This window comes from Rhinolophus ferrumequinum, chromosome 22 (genome assembly GCF_004115265.2).
Source record: "Rhinolophus ferrumequinum isolate MPI-CBG mRhiFer1 chromosome 22, mRhiFer1_v1.p, whole genome shotgun sequence".
NCBI classification, from domain to species: Eukaryota; Metazoa; Chordata; class Mammalia; order Chiroptera; family Rhinolophidae; genus Rhinolophus; species Rhinolophus ferrumequinum.
The window spans coordinates 36,242,692-36,262,782 of record NC_046305.1 but is presented as its reverse complement, the minus strand read 5'-3'; the positions used below and the strand labels follow the sequence as shown (position 1 = coordinate 36,262,782).

Sequence of the window (20,091 nt, the reverse complement as noted above, 5' to 3'; positions counted from 1 at the left end):
GAAAGGAAAGCTGTATTAAAATTGTAATACTCAATATATACTGATAAAAGATGAATACAAGTCACGCTTGACTTCTGCCACGTACAAGAGGTGTTCAAAGGGGTCCAGACACTTCTGATTACAGTGAACTACTACTTGAGCAACGCTGACCAAAGTATCCACTTGTATACATTTTTTTCGTTTTTTTGGCACCCCCAGTATATTGAGATGTGATTATGTTTCAATATGCCTTTTACACCCAAGTGGTCACTAAATCAATAATCTTCATGATTCTGTGTATTGACAAAATTGAATTCATGTTCGAATTGAAAAGATGTCTACTTTTTCACATAAAAGTGTACATGTCACAAAAACTGGAGATATTATCTAATGTCATTGTTCAATTTCAATAGAGATAATGATCAAAGACAGCAACTGTCTCTGTAAATAAATCTTAAAGGACAGAGACTCAGTCTCCTTAACTGACAGAAAACAAAGCATAGATGACATGGGTTCTTAATCTGGGGTTCAAGAGCTATTTCAAGGAACCCAAGAACACCCGTAAGTTATTTTAATAAAATTTTGAGTGTTGGCTTTCATCAGATTCGCAAATGGATGAGACTGAATATGAATCAGTATAACTAGAAATGTGATGACCGTACTGTTGGCCGAACAATTTTATGACCTTAAGTTATTCAACAACAAATATCTACACAATAGTATTTCATTTCCACAGTTAAACTGGATTTATCTCTTCCCAAAGGAGTTAAAAAAACCAACAACAAAAATAAAGGTGACACCAAAAACCATCAACTCAAGATTATCTGTTTAGATTAGCTTTTAGAAAACTATATGGGATTTTCTATTGCCGTGAATACCACAGGAAAATAGAGACAGTATCAGCATAAAAAATTAGACAGAGAATGACACATATTTTTCCAGATATCTTCTTTACAATCCTCTTCCCCATTGCAAGACTTAAGGACCAACTCAGTAGAACATCTCAGATATTCCCTCTCGGAATCCTAAGGGTGAAATCCAAATGCCACTCCCCCCCAAAGAAGGGCAACGACACTCCCCCCATGGAGAGGCAAGGAACGGGTTTCTCCCAGTTTCAAGAAAGTGGGCAAAGCTAAGGCGTTGTACTTAAGACAGGAAAGATGCTCCCCATCTGCCAAAATGAGGAGGGGTCTTGTCACTCTTGTTTGACAGAGCAGGGGCGGGTGAAGGTGGCGGGGACCCAAATCTTAAGAACTGCAGCACGTGATGGGCCCCGAATCTTAAATGTAGTCATGCCAGATTGGTGTGGATATGAAAAAGCAGCTCAGCAGCAGAGTGGTGTTAAAGAAAGGAACCTCTCGGTGTGGAGCTACGTGGCACTAAGCAAACAGTGCTTGGTCTCCCCCACCCCGGCTTCCGCCCCAACCCTTTTCCCCTTTGGTTACCAGTTGCTCCAGATGCCGTAGAGTAGTTCAACAAAAGCGAAAGAGAGGTTCAGGCACAGGAAGAAAAACAGGTTCCGAGACGTCTTGTCCGACAGGATAGACCTGGGCAGAACACAAGTGGGGAAGAGTCCGGAGAGTCAAAGAGGTGCCGGGACCCGGACGCTTTCAAGACCCTCCCAATCCACACGCTCCTTTCCTCAGAAGTGAGGGAATCCCTGATGCTCCCTTCCTGGACCTCGGGCCATTCTCAGGTCTGGGCCTTCTCCCCTTCTGCCAGACACCCACTTCCCGCAAACACAGCACCCCGCACCTAAACCAGCCCGAGATCTTGCCGAACAGATTGAACTTGGGTGGTTTGTATTCATCGTCCTTGATGGACAGGGGCAACATCTTCAATGCCCGGCGTAGGGCCGGGTCTACTCCCCTCTAGAAGTGGCTCCGCGGGTGATGGTAGTGACAGTGGTGACGCTTCAGACGGGAATCCCCAGCGCTAATCCCGGGCCGCGTGCCGCTTCGAGACACAGACACAGACACAGACACTCGCCCGGGAACTCGCCGACTTCCGGCCCGGGCCGCGCAACGCGTCCTGGGACTAGAAAGGGGGAAGGACCTGCGTGGTAGGCGGGGCTTATGGCCGGGCGGGATGGGCGCGGCGCCGCGGTCCTGAAGTGCCGGACGCAGCAGCAGATACTAGTGCTAGGTGATATAAGGGACCAACCTGGGGTGGAGTCCACCACCTGGACGCCGGAAGAAAATCCTGAGATGGGGCCGGCGGGCTGGGTGCTGGGAGGTTGAGCGCCCGCTCACGCCCACCCTGACCGCCTACCACAGACGTTCCCGGATGCGTCGGCTCCTTGAATCTGCCCTTTCGCCATTTCCCCCATTAGTATTGAATCCCAGTGTAGCAAAGCCTAAGAATCTAGGCAACGGAGTGTTTTCTTGCCGCCATTCCTCTGGAAGCGCGAGTGATAGTTTTGGAAGGTGAACTCTGGGCACCCCAATTTTAGTGACCCACCCGACCGGGTCCCCGAAAACAGCGTCTGACCATATACTGCCACGCCGGAAGCAATCAATAGATCTCTTTCTAAGGAATGGTGAAGTCCTTTAAAGGGAGCTCCAAAGGGGCCGTGTTTGAATGGAGGTTTGGTAAATACATTGCTCCCCCCAATAATCTCAGTGCGCTGATACCCCCTCGAGTTCGTACACAGGTCGCCCCCGGGATCGCAGTCGCGGCTGTTAATTCCTGTCAGAATCTCCCAGCAGGTTTTAAGTGCAGGACAAGCGAACTGGTGGTGGGTCGCCAGGGCGTGCGGAGCTCTGGGACCGAGCCGGTGGGCCTGTCCCGGCACTCTGGGTCACCCTTGGTCGTTGGAACACTCCTCCCGCCGCCTTTTCGGAAAATTATTTGGGGAAAGTCAGGTTCACGGGAATGACTAAAACTCGTTACCTTGGGGAAGAAATAGGGCAAAGCAGGACTGGCTTTTGGACGTGGGCTAGAAACTACAAAACCGAGCTTCTTGGGAATTGCCTTTTGGACTAACAGGAAGTGGAGCGTCAGAAAAGGGAGGGGGAGCCACCCAGGTACTGTCCCCCTGCTTCAGGCGCTCACTTTGCGGACGGCGTTTTTTCCCGGTTATCCATCCAGCGAATGAGGCAGGGTGGACGCCCGCTGCTGGGTTTAGAAAACAAAAACGGAAACACAAAAGAAACGAGCAGGCGAGACGCCCGTTCCGTTCTATGATAACCAAGCTGCACGCAAATAAATCGGCTGCCCCGCTGCAGTCTCTGTCCTGGAGGTAAGGAAATGGCAAAATGCTCTCGTGTTAAATTTTGTAGTGAGGATGATGCATTTTTTTACTCTCATTTTTGGAACTTTGTGCGTATGGGAGGCGGGGGTAGTGATTTGGTGGTTTTATTTTTGAAAAAATACTTACTCTAAAATGTTAAAGAATGTTCGTTTTGATTAAAACTGCTGTGTAAGAGCAACTAAATTACAGAAATTAAATTCTGGAAAGAGTATTTTGTCTTTGCCTTTCTTGGTGTATATTTCACTAGTATTTTAACTTAAACATAGAAATATTTTCAATTAGTACTATTTACTTATATTTTTTAAAAAGCTTTTATATTAGCCATAGCCTTTGATCTTTACTGCACTGCTGGGGAAAATTAAGTGGGTGCAAACTAGATTAAAGATAGGTAAACATTTACGTGGCAATTGGGTTTTTTCTCCAAAACTGCTTTACTTCACTATGATGTAATTTAGGGGGGGAGAGGATATGTAGGAATAACCCAATTTCAGCAACTGATTTCCAGCGTTCTTTTAAGTCAAGGCCAGCTGCAAGTTAAGCCTGTATTGAATTGTGCCTTTGAATTGTGTATTTTATTGTATATTGCTATAAATGAGAAATTGCTCAACTGGTTTGTGGAGAAATCTGCAGTACCCTTTTTCAAATAGTTTTAAAATAAGTTGGAGAAATTGAAGTTTAATTTCAGTTTTATTGCTTTCCTGGGACTCCCAAATCCATCCCCATTCCCCACCCTCAAAGATATAACATAGATATTCCTGTGAGGGCCTTCTTTCAAAAAATGGCAATGCCACTTCACATCTTTCAGTCTTGGATAGCATAATTATCAACTTCCATACTAAAGGCATTTTATTGAAAATATAAATTGGACACTATTTAAATCAGGAAAAGTTCTATGAATGGAAAACGTTTGTGTCTCACTTCTTTTGTCAATTTGAAATATCTGTCTCACTTATGTAAACCAATATATGTTGTCATATCACAGTTAACTTTTATTCATTCAACAGTCATTTAATGAGTGTCTACTATGTGGTAGGCTCTGCTGGGGGTGGGGGGTGGAAGAGGGTCACAAAGCCAGGTAAGTCAGAGTTCTTTTTAATGGGAAGAAGGAGCTGATGTGAGAAGAGGGGGTTAATCAGTTCAGGATTTTAGAACTGTGTGATGTTTCAGATGTTCACAAGAGATGCCCTTGGTGTAGTGAGGAGGGACATCTATCACTCAGTGAGTCTTTGATATATACTAAGCCACTTTTTTGCCCTTTCAGTAACTTGTATCATGAAAGAACATGATTTTGGAAAATCAAAAATGATTCTTCACCTCTTTCAGGTGGTCATTACAGATGCAGTATCTTGAAAGTCTCCAATCAGATTCTTAAATCCTTCATATATTACCAGATTAAATGTGTTTATAAGATTATAAAATAGATAGATAGGGTAATGAACATTTTAAAAGTAATAAATGGATTTCCACCCTGAACTTTTTAATATTTGTTTAGATCATCTCCTACTAACGAATTGCATTAGGTTAACTATGCAGATGATATGGGAAGATGGGGTGGGAAACCTAGCTTCTCAGACATATGATTGAAGGCTGTGAGAAATGAAAGCAGAGAGAATTTAGGGGCAGAAGCTCATCTCCAGCCAGGGTTCCAGCTCCATTCTGGCAATAGTCAGTATCAGTAAGGAATAGGAAGGATGCCATCTGTCATTTCTCACGAAATCAACCCTGGCGTTTATCTGCAACCCTATTTTAGACCCCGTGGTTTTTTATATGCTTCAGGTTGAATACCCTATGAACCTTTAGTGGAAAAAAAGAGTTGTGACAGTAGATAAAACTATGCATACTTAAAAACCTAGGAATTGAATATAAGTACAAATTGCTAATGCGTTCAGAGATTTTGCTCTATGGCATATATGTTCTGGTTTCAAACACATTAGAGAGTCGGGATGATATGAGCTTGTTCTGCTTCTGGATATTTAAGGGAAAAGTGGAAACAAAAATGTGGCAGTGTTAGCACCAACCTATAGGAAGGCACTATCTACCTCTTTACCTAAATGTGATTTTTTAGAACACAGAATAGTAAATTTGAATTTCTAACAATTCAAAGCCGATGGACAATGGCATTAAAAACATTTTTTAAAATTTCCTGCTGATTGACAAAAACATCACAGAAAATGCTTTGATTTCTCTTAATAGTGTCAAGAGAGCCTGTTCCTATCAATTATTAAAGCTATAAGGAAATTTTTTTTGAAGTAAAAAGTATCATAATGAGGTAAGTACCAGTATTTTTCTTTGCTCTTTTTTAAGTTGTGATAAAATACACAGATTTGCCATCTTAACCATTTTTAAGTATACAGTTCTGTAGTGTTAAGTGTATTTACATTGTTGAGCAACCAATCTCTAGAACTTTTTCATCTTGCAAAACAGAAATTCTATATGCATGAAACAAATCCCCATTTCCCCTTTCCCCTAGCCCCTGGCAACCACCATCCTACTTTCTGTTTCTATGACATTTATTACTCTAGATACCTCCTATAAGTGGAATCATATAGTGTTTGTCTTGTTGTGACTGGCTTATTTCACTTAGCTCATATCCTCAAGGTTCATCCATGTTGTAACATGTACCAGAATTTCCTTCCTTTTTAAAGGCTTAAGAGTACTCCATACCACCTTTTGTTTATCCATTCTTCTGTTGGACATTTGGGTTTTTTCCACCTTTTGGCTATTGTGAATAATGCTGCTGTGAACATGGGTGAAGTACCAGTACTTTTATCAGAGAAAAAGTATTTCCTACAGAGGTATCTTTGTTTCCTTGGAAATAAAAGTTTTTACTTGAGCTAGGGTCTGTTAGAAAATACTGTAAGGTCTCTTTTAGGTCTTATCTATTGAAATAGTAGTCCAGATTATAAAATCAGTACCTATAAAGGTGAGATATTCTTGTAGACTAGATCAAAACTTAAAATAGACTATGCAAAGACACTGAAAATATAAAATTCTACCTTACGCTTGCAGTAAGAAATGACATGTTGCAGCAGCATCTAGCTATTCAAATGTGACATTGTAGTTAATGTAGCTATTTATCAATATGTTTTAATAATTCTGTATATACAAATATATATAGTCTCAAAATGTTGTAAGGGCAGGACTAAGCCTCTAAATGACAGGATATAAATTGGTTATTAGTGATCATGATAGCTACAATTAATTGGCAATTCCAGGAGAAAGATGCAAGCTAGAAGGAATTTTTGTCTGGCATAATTCAGACCTATGTATTCTGTCAATGGAAAAGACAAATCACTTTAACAATGACAGCCAGTCCATGACACATTTGATCCAGGTTGTAGTCATCTAAATGATCATATCACTGTACAATTGGTCATAAACACAGCAAGGTCACAAGATGAATCTGTGACACGAGGTGGACCCACTTATTATTATTATTACAAGTCCATTCCTATTCTTGCCTTTCCTATTCCTAAATAAATATTTATTATTAACACAAAATAATTTAACTTATTTTGATGTATTTAAACTTGTGCAAAAGGTAATGGGAATTAAGACCTTATATGAATAGATGGGAGGAAAAGTGAAGGGAAATCATTTAGGAAGGAGAGGATAGCATTGGTTAAAAAAAAATGAGAGAAAAATGGATGGCACTCCTGAAATAAGTGAAAAGAATGAATTTTCTGAATATGGGAAAATGCAAAGGCAAAAACTCTTCCCAAGAGACTAGTACCTGGAAAAGACTTGTGAAGAGAAGTTACCTTTCATGTACTATTTCTGGCATTCTGTGTTTTGCGATGAAGTAAATTCTTGTAGAAGGTACTTACAATTTTAATGGAAGAGGCTTACTGTGGGCAGTAGTGAACTGACTTTCAGGCCAGTGTTCTGACTTAGTTTTCTTTTCCTCCAATCTTCCTGAAGCCTATAGGATTTTGTCAGTCTCTAAACCCAAACTACATCTTCATTTCTCAACTAGGTGAGACTTTGCTGTCTGTTTAAATCTTATATGCTGCCAGATTAAAAAGATAGCTTCTGGTTATTGTTGCCTCCTGAAAGTTTGGGGAAATTCACAAGGATGATATTATCTGACAAGTGATGATTTCCCCCCAAGGCAAATCATGTCATTCTCCAGGAGCTTCCATAGAAACAGAGATGTTCAAAAGTATTTTAATGCAGAATATCTTTGAAAAGATGTGAAAAAGTCAGAATTCTACAACGTTTTTTATTAAGTAGTTTTGCCACAGATCCAAAAGTCGAAAGGTGGCTTTTGTGGCCTGTGCTTGAGACCACATTTCATGACTTGCTCTCCTAGTCACCTGATGGGAAAAACCCAGGTCTTTTAGGGAGGGAAAGGTTTCATAGATATTGTGGGGTCTTAACTGGACCTTAATTTGCATTTAATTTGAGTTTATTCTGTTAAAGTTTCAGGCATATATTCTCCGTTGTGAAATTTAAGACCATTTAAACATAGATTCCCTTACTCCATTCAACCACAAAGAGTTGTGAGCACTTACTCAAAAAATGGGCCAGGCACTGATCTGGATTACAATGGCTGATGGAAACTGCCCTCAAGATACAGTCAGACTCCAAAAGGAGCTGGAGGCACAGTCAATAAACGGGAATATCTGGAAACGAGGTCTAGTGGCACAATGTCCCGAGTTCCCAGGAGCACTGAGGATGGAGAGTGGTGAGAAACATTCACAGGGGAGGGGAGTTTGAAAGAGACTTGGGGGGCGGGGAGTAGGAGTTTGTCAGGTGGAGAGAGGGGAGGTAGAGAAGAAAGCACATACCCACACATGGAGTCATGGATCAGCACGCTCGCTGTAGGTACTATAAGAGGAGATTCTTTTTGGAATTTGGCACCACATGTCCCTTTGCCTCAGTTTGAACAGTGTCTGTCATCTAGGCCATAAACCTGGCCAGAAATTGCTCATCAGTGGAACAACGCTCTCTTCTGACTCTTACACATTTATGGAAGGAAAGCCCAGGCTTGGAATTACTCTCTGCATTCTACTTTGGAATATTTTTACCTCTTGGCAGTAGAGGGTCCTTTTCTGAGCATTTATATTCTGTAATCGTAAGTTTTCAGGCAAGTACCTATTTTGAAGGATGAGACAGAGGAGAAAACAGTCTGTACAATACGAGGCAAATCTCACAGTGAAATGGCGGAATAGTTGTCGTTCTTCCACCATCTGGTGGCATCAAAATGAAAATGACAGCTTCTCAATGTACAACATCAAGTTGCTCATTGCATTTCTATTTTATGAGTCATAGGACATAGCTAATTTTTGTTCATGCTGTGTGCTGGCATATTTGTCTTCAAGCTAAAGGAATTGGGTGAGAAAAGATTCTTTATTCACTAGTGTTCCTTCTAGGGAACTTTGATAGATGATGTAGTGAATAACTAAATAGTAAGGTTTTGAAAATTCAGATTGCCTGGTCCATTTAAAAGCATGCAGGCGTTAGAGAATTTATAACTGTTGCTTCATAGACTGTATTACTTACTTTCTTACTCTATCGTATGTCCACATTTAAGAAAACTTCTTAAAATGTCAAGTAATGCTCTTCAAAAAGCTATTCCAGTTCTCAGATATTTAAAAATTCTTATATAGTGAACCAGCTATTCCACTCCTAGGTACTATATACCCAAGAGAAATGAAAACATGTTCACGTAAAAACTTGTACCTGAATGTTCATAGCAGCATCATTCATAATAGCAAAATGTGCAAACAACCCAGATGTCCAGCAATTGATGAATAATAGATAAACAAGATGTGGTATATCTATGCAATGGAATGTTATTTGGCAATAAAAAGAATGACGTACCTCTCTATACTACAGCGTGTGCAAACCTTGAAAACATTATGCTAAGTGAAAAAAGCCAAACACAAGGGTCACAGATTGTATGATTCCACTTATATATAATGTCCTGAATAGGCGACTCTATGGAGACAGACAGTAGGTTAGTATTTGCCTAGTGCTGGGGTGGAGGTTGGGGGAAATGGGAATGGGGAGTGCCTGCTAATGAATAGGTGTGGAGTTTCTTTTGGGGTGTTAAAAATGTAAAATTAGATTGTGATGGTTGCACAATTTTGTGAATATACTAAAAGGCACTGAACTGTGTACTTTAAATGGGTGAAATTTATGGTATGTGAAATCTCAATAGAGTTTAAAAAAAAAGAAACCAACCTACTAAGTACGAACATTTATATTATCTTACAGGTACCTTAGTGACAGTCTTGTGTACTAATCTTTTGACACATCCTTACGGAATTTACCCTAACAGTAGGAAGAGTCATGGACTGTACCATCAGGAGATCCAGGTTCTTCCCCTGGATCTGCTACTGGTTAGCTATATGCAGCTGCATGAATTTAGGCAAGTTTCTTATGCCTGGACCTTGAGTTCTTTATCTGGGAAACAAGAAAGTGGCTTCGGAGAGCTCAGAGCTCTCTTTCAGCTCTCTGAGTTTATGTGCTTGTACAATAAGGCATTTAAATATTGAGGTAGTTTGGGAGACATAGCTTTATCCTTTATTGCTTGAGTGTAATAAATAGTGGGGTTTTCAGAGGCCACCTTCCCCGATCATGTTCAAGTGTGTCTTGTTAAGTAAAGTATATGTAGAGCCGGGTTTCTGAATCTCAGCATGATTGGCACGCGAGGCTGGATAATTCTTTGTTCTAGGGGGCTGTCCTGTCCATTGTAGGATGTTTAGCAGCAACCCTGACATCTACCCACTAGCTAGCAATAACATCTCTCCCCAGTCACAACAATAAAAAATGCCTCCAGACTTTACCAAATATCCCCTGGAGAGCAAAATTGTTTCTGTTGAAACCCCTAGTGTTAAAGATGCTAGAATAACAATACCAAAATAACTAAAAGGATGTGATCTCAACCTATGAAGAACTAATAAGTTAATATATGTGCAAAAAATATCATTTGGGGGATCTTTAATTTTTCAGATGATTAGAAGAAGGGGAAGGATTTTTGCTTTGTTTTGCTGACATTTACTGTGTTTATCAAAGTCATATTTCATGTAATGTAGACATGGAAAGGAGAAGGGCCAGAAAGGGAATAGACTAAGAGCTGTCAGATCCTTTTTGGAATGAGGCAGGGTGCTAGGAAATATATACAGACACAATTTTTAAAAGAAATAAGAAAAAACCAAAACCTATGAGGAATGTAAGGAATTGAGGGCAAGAGAACTGGAAGGTACCTATGTTTACTTCTTGGTTCCTTCCAAGTAAGATGTAGGTTATCCAGAAGTGTTCTTCTATCCCCCATTCACAGCACAAAGCTGTGAATTAGGTAACTGTTTCTTCTCTAGAAAAAGAACAGAAGAAAGCTACATATTGAAGCCCAAATAGCTGTGAAGTCCTCATGACTCTCCAAACTCGGCTGAAGCCGTTTCTAATGGGCCTACAACTGAGTTCCAGACTTCGACAGTTTTCAAAGTACAGATGTGCCACTTGCACTGTAGTCTATTAAGTTCTTGCTCTTCTTGCTTTTCTAGACAGACACACACACAACAAAATGACATAATTTTATTGGGCTGCATTATTTAATAAATACTACATGAAATATTTACACTGTCCTTCTAAAGGTGTAATTTATTCATATCTCACAAAACATTCTTAATATTAGTAAAATAAGGGGTTAGAAGCTAACTGAAAGAGGAATTCTATGATGGGAATGGAGATAAACTCCTTAAAAGTATACATAAAAGAACAACAATCATTCATGAGTATCTTTGACAATGTGTACTTAGAGTAGGCTACAGGAATGAATCTACATTACTTTTTCTAGACTAAAACTGTCAGATAGTAAGTTATCAGAGACGTCAGAGACTAGAAACACTGCTATGTAAGTTTTACAATATGCTATTCCTACTCAGCTGTAGAAAATGAACATTAAGATCTTAATCAGTGCATTCTTTAATGCAATTGCCAGATGATTCTTTATTCTGAGTGCTTATAACTAGCCATTTTTATGCAAAACCGAATATATGTTTTAGGAGACCTGCTTTTGATTCAGTATTAGGTTGAAATTTACTGTGAAGTCCAAGGCCTTTGAACCAAGATGATTATTTTATGATTTGTCTTCGGTTGACTACATTAACAGAATGTGTTGTTTTAGTTAGAGGGTGAATACTATGAAAACATTGTACTCTAAAACCTTAAACTACTTGAAAAATAACCATGGTAAAACTGAGATTTCTTTAAAAATAATTAATTTTATTCATACCTTAGAATGAGGCCATGATACAAGGGGAAACATAAAATTGCTCTTTTTATAGAACAGACTACAGAAAAAGTCCAGGAGAGAATGTCCTTGAACACTCTCCAAAAAGGTTACTAATGTTAACATTGCTTTTCAAATCTAGACTATTGAAAAGTGAGAGTTGTTGAATGACAATGACCATTTCCTCATCCTTATGAAGAAGCTCTTTTTTGCGTGCACATGCCTTAGTGCGCTAGCACATTGTGGAGTGTATGCCCCAGCCCCCTTGGAATGCTCCATTCCCCATTCTCTTAAACTTCAAAGGGAGATGGTAGCAGCATGGCCGATGTGGTCTCTCCCTGTCCTTGCTGAGCTACAGAGAGAGAAACTGTTTCTACAATCACAAAACACCTCACAACATGAAAGAAGATCATGGGAATGTGATTGTCACTTTAACCCAAGCACTGCCAAATCTCCTGAATGAAAAACAAAAGGTCGATTGTACATCATTTAGAAAACAAAGTGAGATTTTGTTTGGAATCTAATATGTTAGACAGGAAGATTTAGACTATAGTCTTAGGATTACGTGTGTAATGATGGCCTAGCTGCAAAAGCCCAATTTAAAGCACAAGGTATGAAATCGAGAGCTTAGATATATACACACAGTGTACTTTTCCAAGATGGAGACAGCCAAAACTAAACTATACAGAGGCAGTGTTGTACAAAGAACAGTGACAGTGGCTCCGTGCAGTTAGCATACCACAGCTGTGGGTTAGCACTTAGAAGTCTTTTCCAGCTCATTGTCTTTGTCTGTATTAAGAAATAGATGAGATTATCTGCTTCTTTTATAGCCTAAGAAGAGAAATTGTATCAAAATTCATAGGATAGACTATGATTCAATTAAAGTCATCAAGAAAAATATCTCATCCTTTCTGATTCTAAAAGATCGATTATTTTCTTGAAGTATTTTTAAAATGTTTAGAAACTCCTCATTGACTTTTGTTTTTAGTCTTTTCAGAAGTAAATTTCTTTGAACATTCTTTTTCCTCATGTCTGGCTTTTGTGCTTGAATAGAGTTAAGAATAGATCTTGGATATATGCTAAGATGTGTTGACTTGAGAATGTCCAAACCTATAGAGAATTTTTATAAAAATTTATTTGAGCCAAACAGAGGATATGCCTGGAAGCAAAATATCAACAGACTAGAATGGCAGTTTACAGCTTCTTTTATGCATTTTGAATGAAGGAGGGAACTAAGGAAGATTACATGAGGGTGGGAGAAAGCAAGGCAAGAATTGTATTACAGGATAGTTAAGATTATGTGCCCTCTCAGGGTGGTTACAGTTTATTTCAAAGGTGTGTTAACCTAGATGCACAAAAACAGTGGAAAGGACTTACTTAAGGTAAAGGTAAGCCTTTTACGAAAGAAGTTTTAGGCCTGGGGCATGACTACCCACTGTGACCTGCCCAGTTAGGAATTTATGGTCTGATCACCCTGTTTGGTTACTTTCCGTGGAACCCCTTTTTGGTCCACAGATGTATGTAACATCTCAGTTGCCAAAATACAAAATAAGGACATACTTAAAAAGATTACGGAGGCTTGAGGAAGAGTGAGTAATGTCTTGATATGTAATTACCTCTGGTCATTCACAGAACGTGAAAGAATTCACGAGACTCAAAAAGTAGGAAAGCGATTGACGTCATAGGAATGGCGGCAGCAGGGCGCACTTTCTGAGTTCTCCTCCAGATCTTGTTGCAAACGGGAACTATAACCCATCGAGGAAATTTTCGCTCACCACACAATATAGTGGAGAGAGTCGTGGATTGCTTGAAGCTAAGAAATTCTTGGGGGTAAGCTAACTGGACGGAGCAAGGAGAGGAGGAGGAGAAACGGCGTGGGAGCGCCAGGCCGGCAGCGGCGGGAGAGCCCAGCCCCCAGCGGAGCCTCAGCTGGCGGGGGCGAGGACCGAAAACCACGGAGCCGGGCAGGCGCGGGATCCCAGGCGGAGCGGAGAGCGCAGAGACGGGGGTAGGCTCTCTCCCTGCGTCCCACGGCTGATTTCTCCCGCCGGGAAGGCGGCGCGCCCTGCGGCGGTCGGGGGGCGCAGTCTCCATACCTGGGCCCCTCCCCCCCCCCTGCTCTCCCAATCCTACCCCGCCCTTCCAGAGACTGGGACTGGAAACCGCGGTGCAGCCCCGCTGTGCCGGGCGCGCACAGGGGCCCAGGCGGAGCGGAGAGCGCAGAGACCGGGTGGCGGCTCTTTCCCTGCGTCCCGCGGCTGATTTCTCCAGCCGGGAAGGCGGCGCGCCCTGCAGCGGACTGGGGACGCAGTCTCCATACCTAGGCCCCTCCCCCGCCCCGCTCCTCCAATCTTACCCCGCCCTTCCAGAGACTTAAACCGGCCCCTGAACCGAGAAGTGGTATCAAAAGCTCACGCTTTGGGAAGCCTGACGGGCAGCCCTGACCCAGGCAGTCTGGGCAGTGTGCGTGATTTTGGCTGCGCTAGGAGAGAAGAGACGCCTCCACCCCCAGCCACCACCTTTTCTGGCCTGCGGGAAGAGGGCGACACACGGCTGGGCTGGGAGAGTGAAGACCCCTCCATCTCCAGCCCCCACCCTTCCTGGCTTGCCTAGGGTGGGGTGGGTGCAGCGGCCGAGACACACCCGGAGATCAGCAGTGAGGCAGGCGCAGCTCTGGGCTTTCAGCAGATCAGAAATCTCCTGCCCGCACTCACACACACACACTGAAGAGGTGCCTTAAGACTCAAGAGTTTTGGTCACATATCTGGTGGTGCCACTCTCAGTGTGCATTTGTGCAGGCAAGGGCAGAAACTGCACTGATATTGTAAAAACTATCATCCAGACCCCTCAGGCCCACGCTTTTAAGTCTGCAGTCCCAAAGTCTCTCTGGGCACCAGGTGACCGGCTCTGCCTGCGCAATAAGCAGGGGGCTCCTTGGTACAGCAGAGAACAACCTGGACATTGCTTGGTGGGCTTAGGCCGAGACTGTCGCTGCTTTTTGTATTGCTTTGTTTTGTCTTGTTTTGCTTTGTCTTTATATCTTTGATATCTTTGCCTCTGTCGAGTGGGGTTATCAGGTGGTTTTTGCATGTGAACGTATTTGATATTTTTCTTTGTTGTTGTTGTTGTTGTTGTGCTTGGTGATTTGCTTTGTTCTGAAACTGCCCTGCCGGGGCCCAGCTTGTGAGGCACGGTCAGCAGATCAGAAATCTCCCGCCCGCACCCATACACACACACTGAAGGAGTGCCCTAGGACTCACGAGCTCTGGACAAAGGACTGGTGGTGCTCCTCTCGGTGTGCATACGTGCGGACAAGGGCAGAAGCTGCACTGACTTTGTGGAGACTATCATCCAGACCCCTCAGGCCCACGCTTTTAAGTCTGCAGTCCCAAAGTCTCTCTGAGCACCAGGTGACCGGCTCTGCCTGCGCAATAAGCAGGGGGCTCTTTGGTACAGCAGAGGACAACCTGGTCATTGCTTGATGGGCTCAGGCCGAGACGGTCGCTGCTTTTTGTTTTGCTTTGTTTTGCTTTGCTTGGTTTTGTTTTGCTTTATCTTGTATCTTTGATATCTTTGCCTGTGTCGAGCGGGGGTTATCGGCTGTTTTTTTTTTTTTTTTTTTTTTTTTTTTTTTTTTTTTTCTTCTTTGCTGTTGTCGTTGCTGCTGTGCTTGGTGATTTGCCTTGTTCTGGGACTTCCCTGCCGGGGCCCAGCTTGGGTGGCACGGGACTCGGCATATCTGGGGGCCAACTCCAGACCAAATCGGAGTGCAGCCGGGGTTGATCTGCAGGTCACATACCTAGAGGGGGTTCTCGGCAGGCTCTGGAGCCCATAGAGGCCAAACCACATTGGGGTGGTCAACCCGCACGCAGCAGAGTGCCCTGCGGGGGGCAGAGCCAAGTCTCACGGCAGGTCAGCCCAGGAGTTGACCCCACCTGCTCATTAGCGGGAAGCAATTAAAGATCTTCTTGAACGGGACAGTGTACACAACACAAGACTCACCTTTGGAGCACACGCAGAGGAGGACGACGTGGTGCGAGTCAAATATAAAGGACACATACTACACAAGATAACCTAGCAAGAACTAAGAACTCTAGGGGATCTACCTAATATATCAAAATAAACACAGTCAGCCAGAATGGGGAAACAAAGATACACGTCCCAAATAAAAGAACAGAAGAAGCTTCCACAACTGGAACCAAATGAAGCAGACGTAACCAACCTCTCAGAGACAGAGTTCAGAACACTGGTGATAAGAATGTTTAAGGAGCTTAGAGAAGACATAAAGAAGGATGTAGAAATCATAACAAACGAGCTTAGAGAAAACATAAAGAAGGATGTAGAAATCATAACGAAAAACCAGTTGGAACTAAAGAACACAATTACCGAAATTAAGAACTCACTTGAAGGAATTACCAGCAGGCTAGATGAAGCAGAGGATCGAATCAGCGACTTAGAAGACAAGGTAGCAGAGATCACCCAAACGGAACAACAAAAAGAAAAAAGAATAAAAAACAATGAAGATGGCCTAAGAGACCTCTGGGATAACATCAAGCGCAACAACATGCGCATCATAGGAATACCAGAAGGTGAAGAGAGCAAGCAAGGGATTGAGAACATATTTGAAGTAATAATGTCTGAAAACTTCCCCAACCTGATGAAGGAAACCAACATACAAGTCCAGGAAGTGCAGAGAGTTCCAACCAGGATTAACCCAAACAGGTCCACACCAAGACACATTATAGTTAAAATGGCAAAGCTTAAAGACAAAGAGAGAATCCTAAAAGCAGCAAGAGAAAGACGGAGGGTTACATACAAGGGAACTCCCATAAGACTATCAAATGATTTTTCTACAGAAACATTGAAGGCCAGGAGGGAGTGGCAGGAGATACTTAAAGTGATGGAAAACAAAGGCCTACAACCTAGATTGCTTTATCCAGCAAGGCTATCATTTAAAGTTGATGGAGAGATAAAGAGCTTTCCAGAAAAAAATAAGCTAAAGGAATTTATTACCACCAAGCCAGCATTGCAAGAAATACTAAAAGGTCTTCTGTAAATAGAAGAAAGATCAAAACAACCTAACTACAAATTTAAAAATGGCAATATCTATGTACCTATCAATAATCACTTTAAATGTAAATGGATTAAATGCTCCAATCAAAAGACATAGGGTGGCTGACTGGATAAGACAGCAAGACCCTTGTATATGCTGTATACAAGAGACTCACCTCAGAACAAAAGACACACACAGGCTGAAAGTGAAGGGTTGGAGTAAGATATTTCATGCAAATGGAAACGAGAAAAAAGCTGGAGTTGCAATACTTATTTCTGACAAAATAGACTTTAAAATGAAGAACATACTAAAAGATAAAGATGGGCACTATATAATAATAAAGGGATCGATCCGACAAGAGGACATAACCCTAGTAAACATCTATGCACCCAACATAGGAGCACCTAAATATATAAAACAGGTACTGACTGACATAAAGGCAGAGATCAACAGTAACACTATTATAGTCGGGGACTTCAACACACCTCTGACCACAAGGGACAGGTCTTCCAGACAGAAAATCAATATGGAAACAACAGCCTTAAATGATACATTGGACCACTTGGATTTAATCGATATTTTCAGAACATTTCACCCCAATGCTGCAAAATACACCTTCTTCTCAAGCGCACATGGAACATTTTCCAAGATAGATCATATGTTAGGCCACAAAACAAGTCTTGATAAATTTAAGAAAATTGAAATCATACCAATTGTCTTCTCTGATCACAATGCTATGAAATTAGAAATGAACTACAGGAAAAAAACGGGAAGACACACCAATTCATGGAGGCTGAATAACTTATTACTAAATAATGAATGGGTCAAGCAGGAGATCAAGGAAGAAATCAAAAGATATTTCGAGATAAATGAAAATGAAAACACGACGACCCAAAATCTTTGGGATGCCGCGAAAGCAGTCCTAAGAGGGAAATTCATAGCTTTGCAGGCCTACCTAAAGAAACAAGAAACATCACTAATCAACAGTTTATCTTCACATTTAAGGGATCTGGAAAAAGAACAGCAAAATAAGCCCAAAGGGAACACAAGGAAGGAGATAATAAAGATCAGAGCAGAATTAAATGAAATAGAAACCAGAAAAAACAATACAAAAGATCAATGAATCCAAGAGTTGGTTCTTAGAGAAGATAAACAAAATCGACAAACCATTAGCCAGACTCATTAAAAAAAAGAGAGAGAGGACCCAAATTAATAAAATCAGAAACGAAAGAGGAGAAGTGACAACGGACACTGCAGAAATACAAAGAGTTTTAAGAAGTTACTATGAGCAACTATATGCCAACAAATTTGACAATTTGGAAGAAATGGACAATTTTCTAGAGGCGTACAACCTTCCAAGGCTAACTCAAGAAGAAACAGAAAACCTGAATAGACTGATTACCACCACGGAAATTGAATCAGTAATCAACAGTCTCCCAACAAACAAAAGCCCTGGACCAGATGGCTTTACAGGTGAATTTTACAAAGCGTTCAAAAAAGAATTATCACCAATTCTCCTCAAGCTCTTCCAAAAAATCCAGAAGGAGGGAAGACTCCCAAACACTTTTTACGAAGCCACTATCACCCTGATCCCAAAATTAGACAAAGACACCACAAAAAAAGAAAACTACAGGCCGATATCTTTAATGAACATAGATGCAAAAATCCTCAACAAAATATTAGCAAACAGAATTCAGCAATACATTAAAAAGATCATTCACCACGATCAAGTGGGATTCATTCCTGGTATGCAGGGGTGGTTCAACATCCGCAAATCTATCAATGTGATACACCACATTAACAAAATGAAAAATAAAAATCACATGATCATATCAATAGATGCAGAAAAAGCATTTGATAAAATCCAACAGCCATTTATGATAAAAACCCTTAAGAAAGTGGGAATAGAGGGATCTTATCTCAACATAATAAAGGCCATATATGACAAACCCACAGCTAACATCATACTCAATGGGGAAAAGCTAAAACCATTCCCCCTAAGATCAGGAACAAGGCAAGGATGCCCATTATCTCCGCTTCTATTCAACATAGTTCTGGAAGTTCTTGCCACAGCAATCAGACAAGAAAAAGAATAAAAGGCATCCAGATTGGTAAGGAGGAAGTAAAGTTATCATTGTATGCAGATGATATGATACTATATATAGAGAACCCTAAAGACTCCACCAAGAAGCTATTAGAGCTGATAGATGAATTTAGTAAAGTGGCAGGATACAAAATTAATATTCAGAAATCAGTTGCATTTGTATATACCAATAATAAAACATCAGAAGGAGAAATTAAAAAAACAATCCCATTTACAATCGCTCCAAAGACTATAAAATACCTGGGGATAAATTTAACCAAAGAAGTAAAAGATCTATACTCAGAAAATTATAAGACACTGATGAAAGGAATGAAGGAAGATATAAATAGATGGAAACACATATCATGTTCATGGATAGGAAGAATTAATATAGTTAAAATGTCCATACTGCCTAAGGCAATATACATATTCAATGCAATTCCTATCAAACTGCCAACGTCGTTTTTCACAGAAATAGAACATATAATCCTAAAATTTATATGGGACCATAAAAGACCCCGAATAGCAAAGGCAATCTTGAGAAATAAGAACAAAGTGGGAGGTATAACAATACCTGACTTCAGATTATACTACAAGGCTACAGTAATCAAAACAGCATGGTACTGGCATAAAAACAGACACATAGATCAATGGAACAGAATAGAGAGTCCAGAAATAAATCCACGCCTATATGGCCATTTAATCTACGACAATGGAAGCAAGAATGTACGATGGAGTAATGACAGTCTATTCAATAAATGGTGCTGGGAAACCTGGACAGACACATGCAAAAAAATGAAGTTGGACCACCTCCTTACACCATATACAAAAATAAATTCAAAATGGCTTAAAGACTTAAATGTAAGGTCTGAAACCATAAAATACCTAGAAGAAAACATAGGAAGAAACTTCTCAGACATTACCCGGAGTAAGATTTTTACTGATATACACCCTCGCGCGAGGGAACTAAGAGAAAGAACAAACATGTGGGATTATATCAAACTAAAAAGTTTTTTCACAGCAAAGGAAACCATCAATAAAACAAGAAGGGATCCTACTGAATGGGAAAAGATATTTGCCAGTGATATATCTGATAAGGGATTAATATCACAAATCTATGGAAAACTTACTCAACCCAACTCCAAAAAAACAAACGATCCAATTAAAAAATGGGCAGAGGACTTGAAGAGACATTTTTCTGAAAAGGACATACAGATGGCAAACAGACATATGAAGAAATGCTCAACCTCACTAACCATCAGAGAAATGCAAATAAAAACCACAATGAGATACCACCTCACCCCAGTCAGAATGGCTATCATCAATAAATCAACAAACAACAAGTGCTGGCGCGGATGTGGAGAAAAGGGAACGCTTGTGCACTGTTGGTGGGATTGCAGACTGGTGCAGCCGCTATGGAAAACAGTATGGAGGTATCTCAAAATTCTGAAAATGGAACTACCTTATGATCCAGTAATTCCACT

At 41.1% G+C, this 20,091-nt stretch overlaps 2 protein-coding genes across 7 annotated transcripts in view; one reads left to right on the top strand and one right to left on the bottom strand.

The window, feature by feature from the left end:
* The window catches only part of SLC30A7 (solute carrier family 30 member 7), a 67,059-nt gene extending 65,084 nt beyond the window's left edge, over nt 1-1,975 (bottom strand). The window contains exons 1-2 of the mRNA XM_033092375.1: nt 1,735-1,975; nt 1,425-1,526 (exon numbers count right to left, since the gene is read on the bottom strand). Of these exons, the coding sequence (XP_032948266.1) occupies nt 1,425-1,526; nt 1,735-1,814 (182 nt within the window). The 5' untranslated portion in view covers nt 1,815-1,975. The remainder of the gene's footprint in view (nt 1-1,424; nt 1,527-1,734) is intronic.
* Nucleotides 1,976-2,071: 96 nt separating this feature from the next.
* Nucleotides 2,072-20,091, top strand: part of EXTL2 (exostosin like glycosyltransferase 2) — a 50,852-nt gene continuing 32,832 nt past the window's right edge. For 5 of the 6 annotated variants that reach the window (XM_033092379.1, XM_033092382.1, XM_033092378.1 and 2 more), the window contains exon 1: nt 2,072-3,220. In XM_033092379.1, the coding sequence (XP_032948270.1) occupies nt 3,162-3,220 (59 nt within the window). In that variant the 5' untranslated portion in view covers nt 2,072-3,161. Of the gene's footprint in view, nt 3,221-5,425; nt 5,502-20,091 lie in introns of all 6 variants that reach the window. The other variant, XM_033092377.1, reaches the window with a different exon arrangement.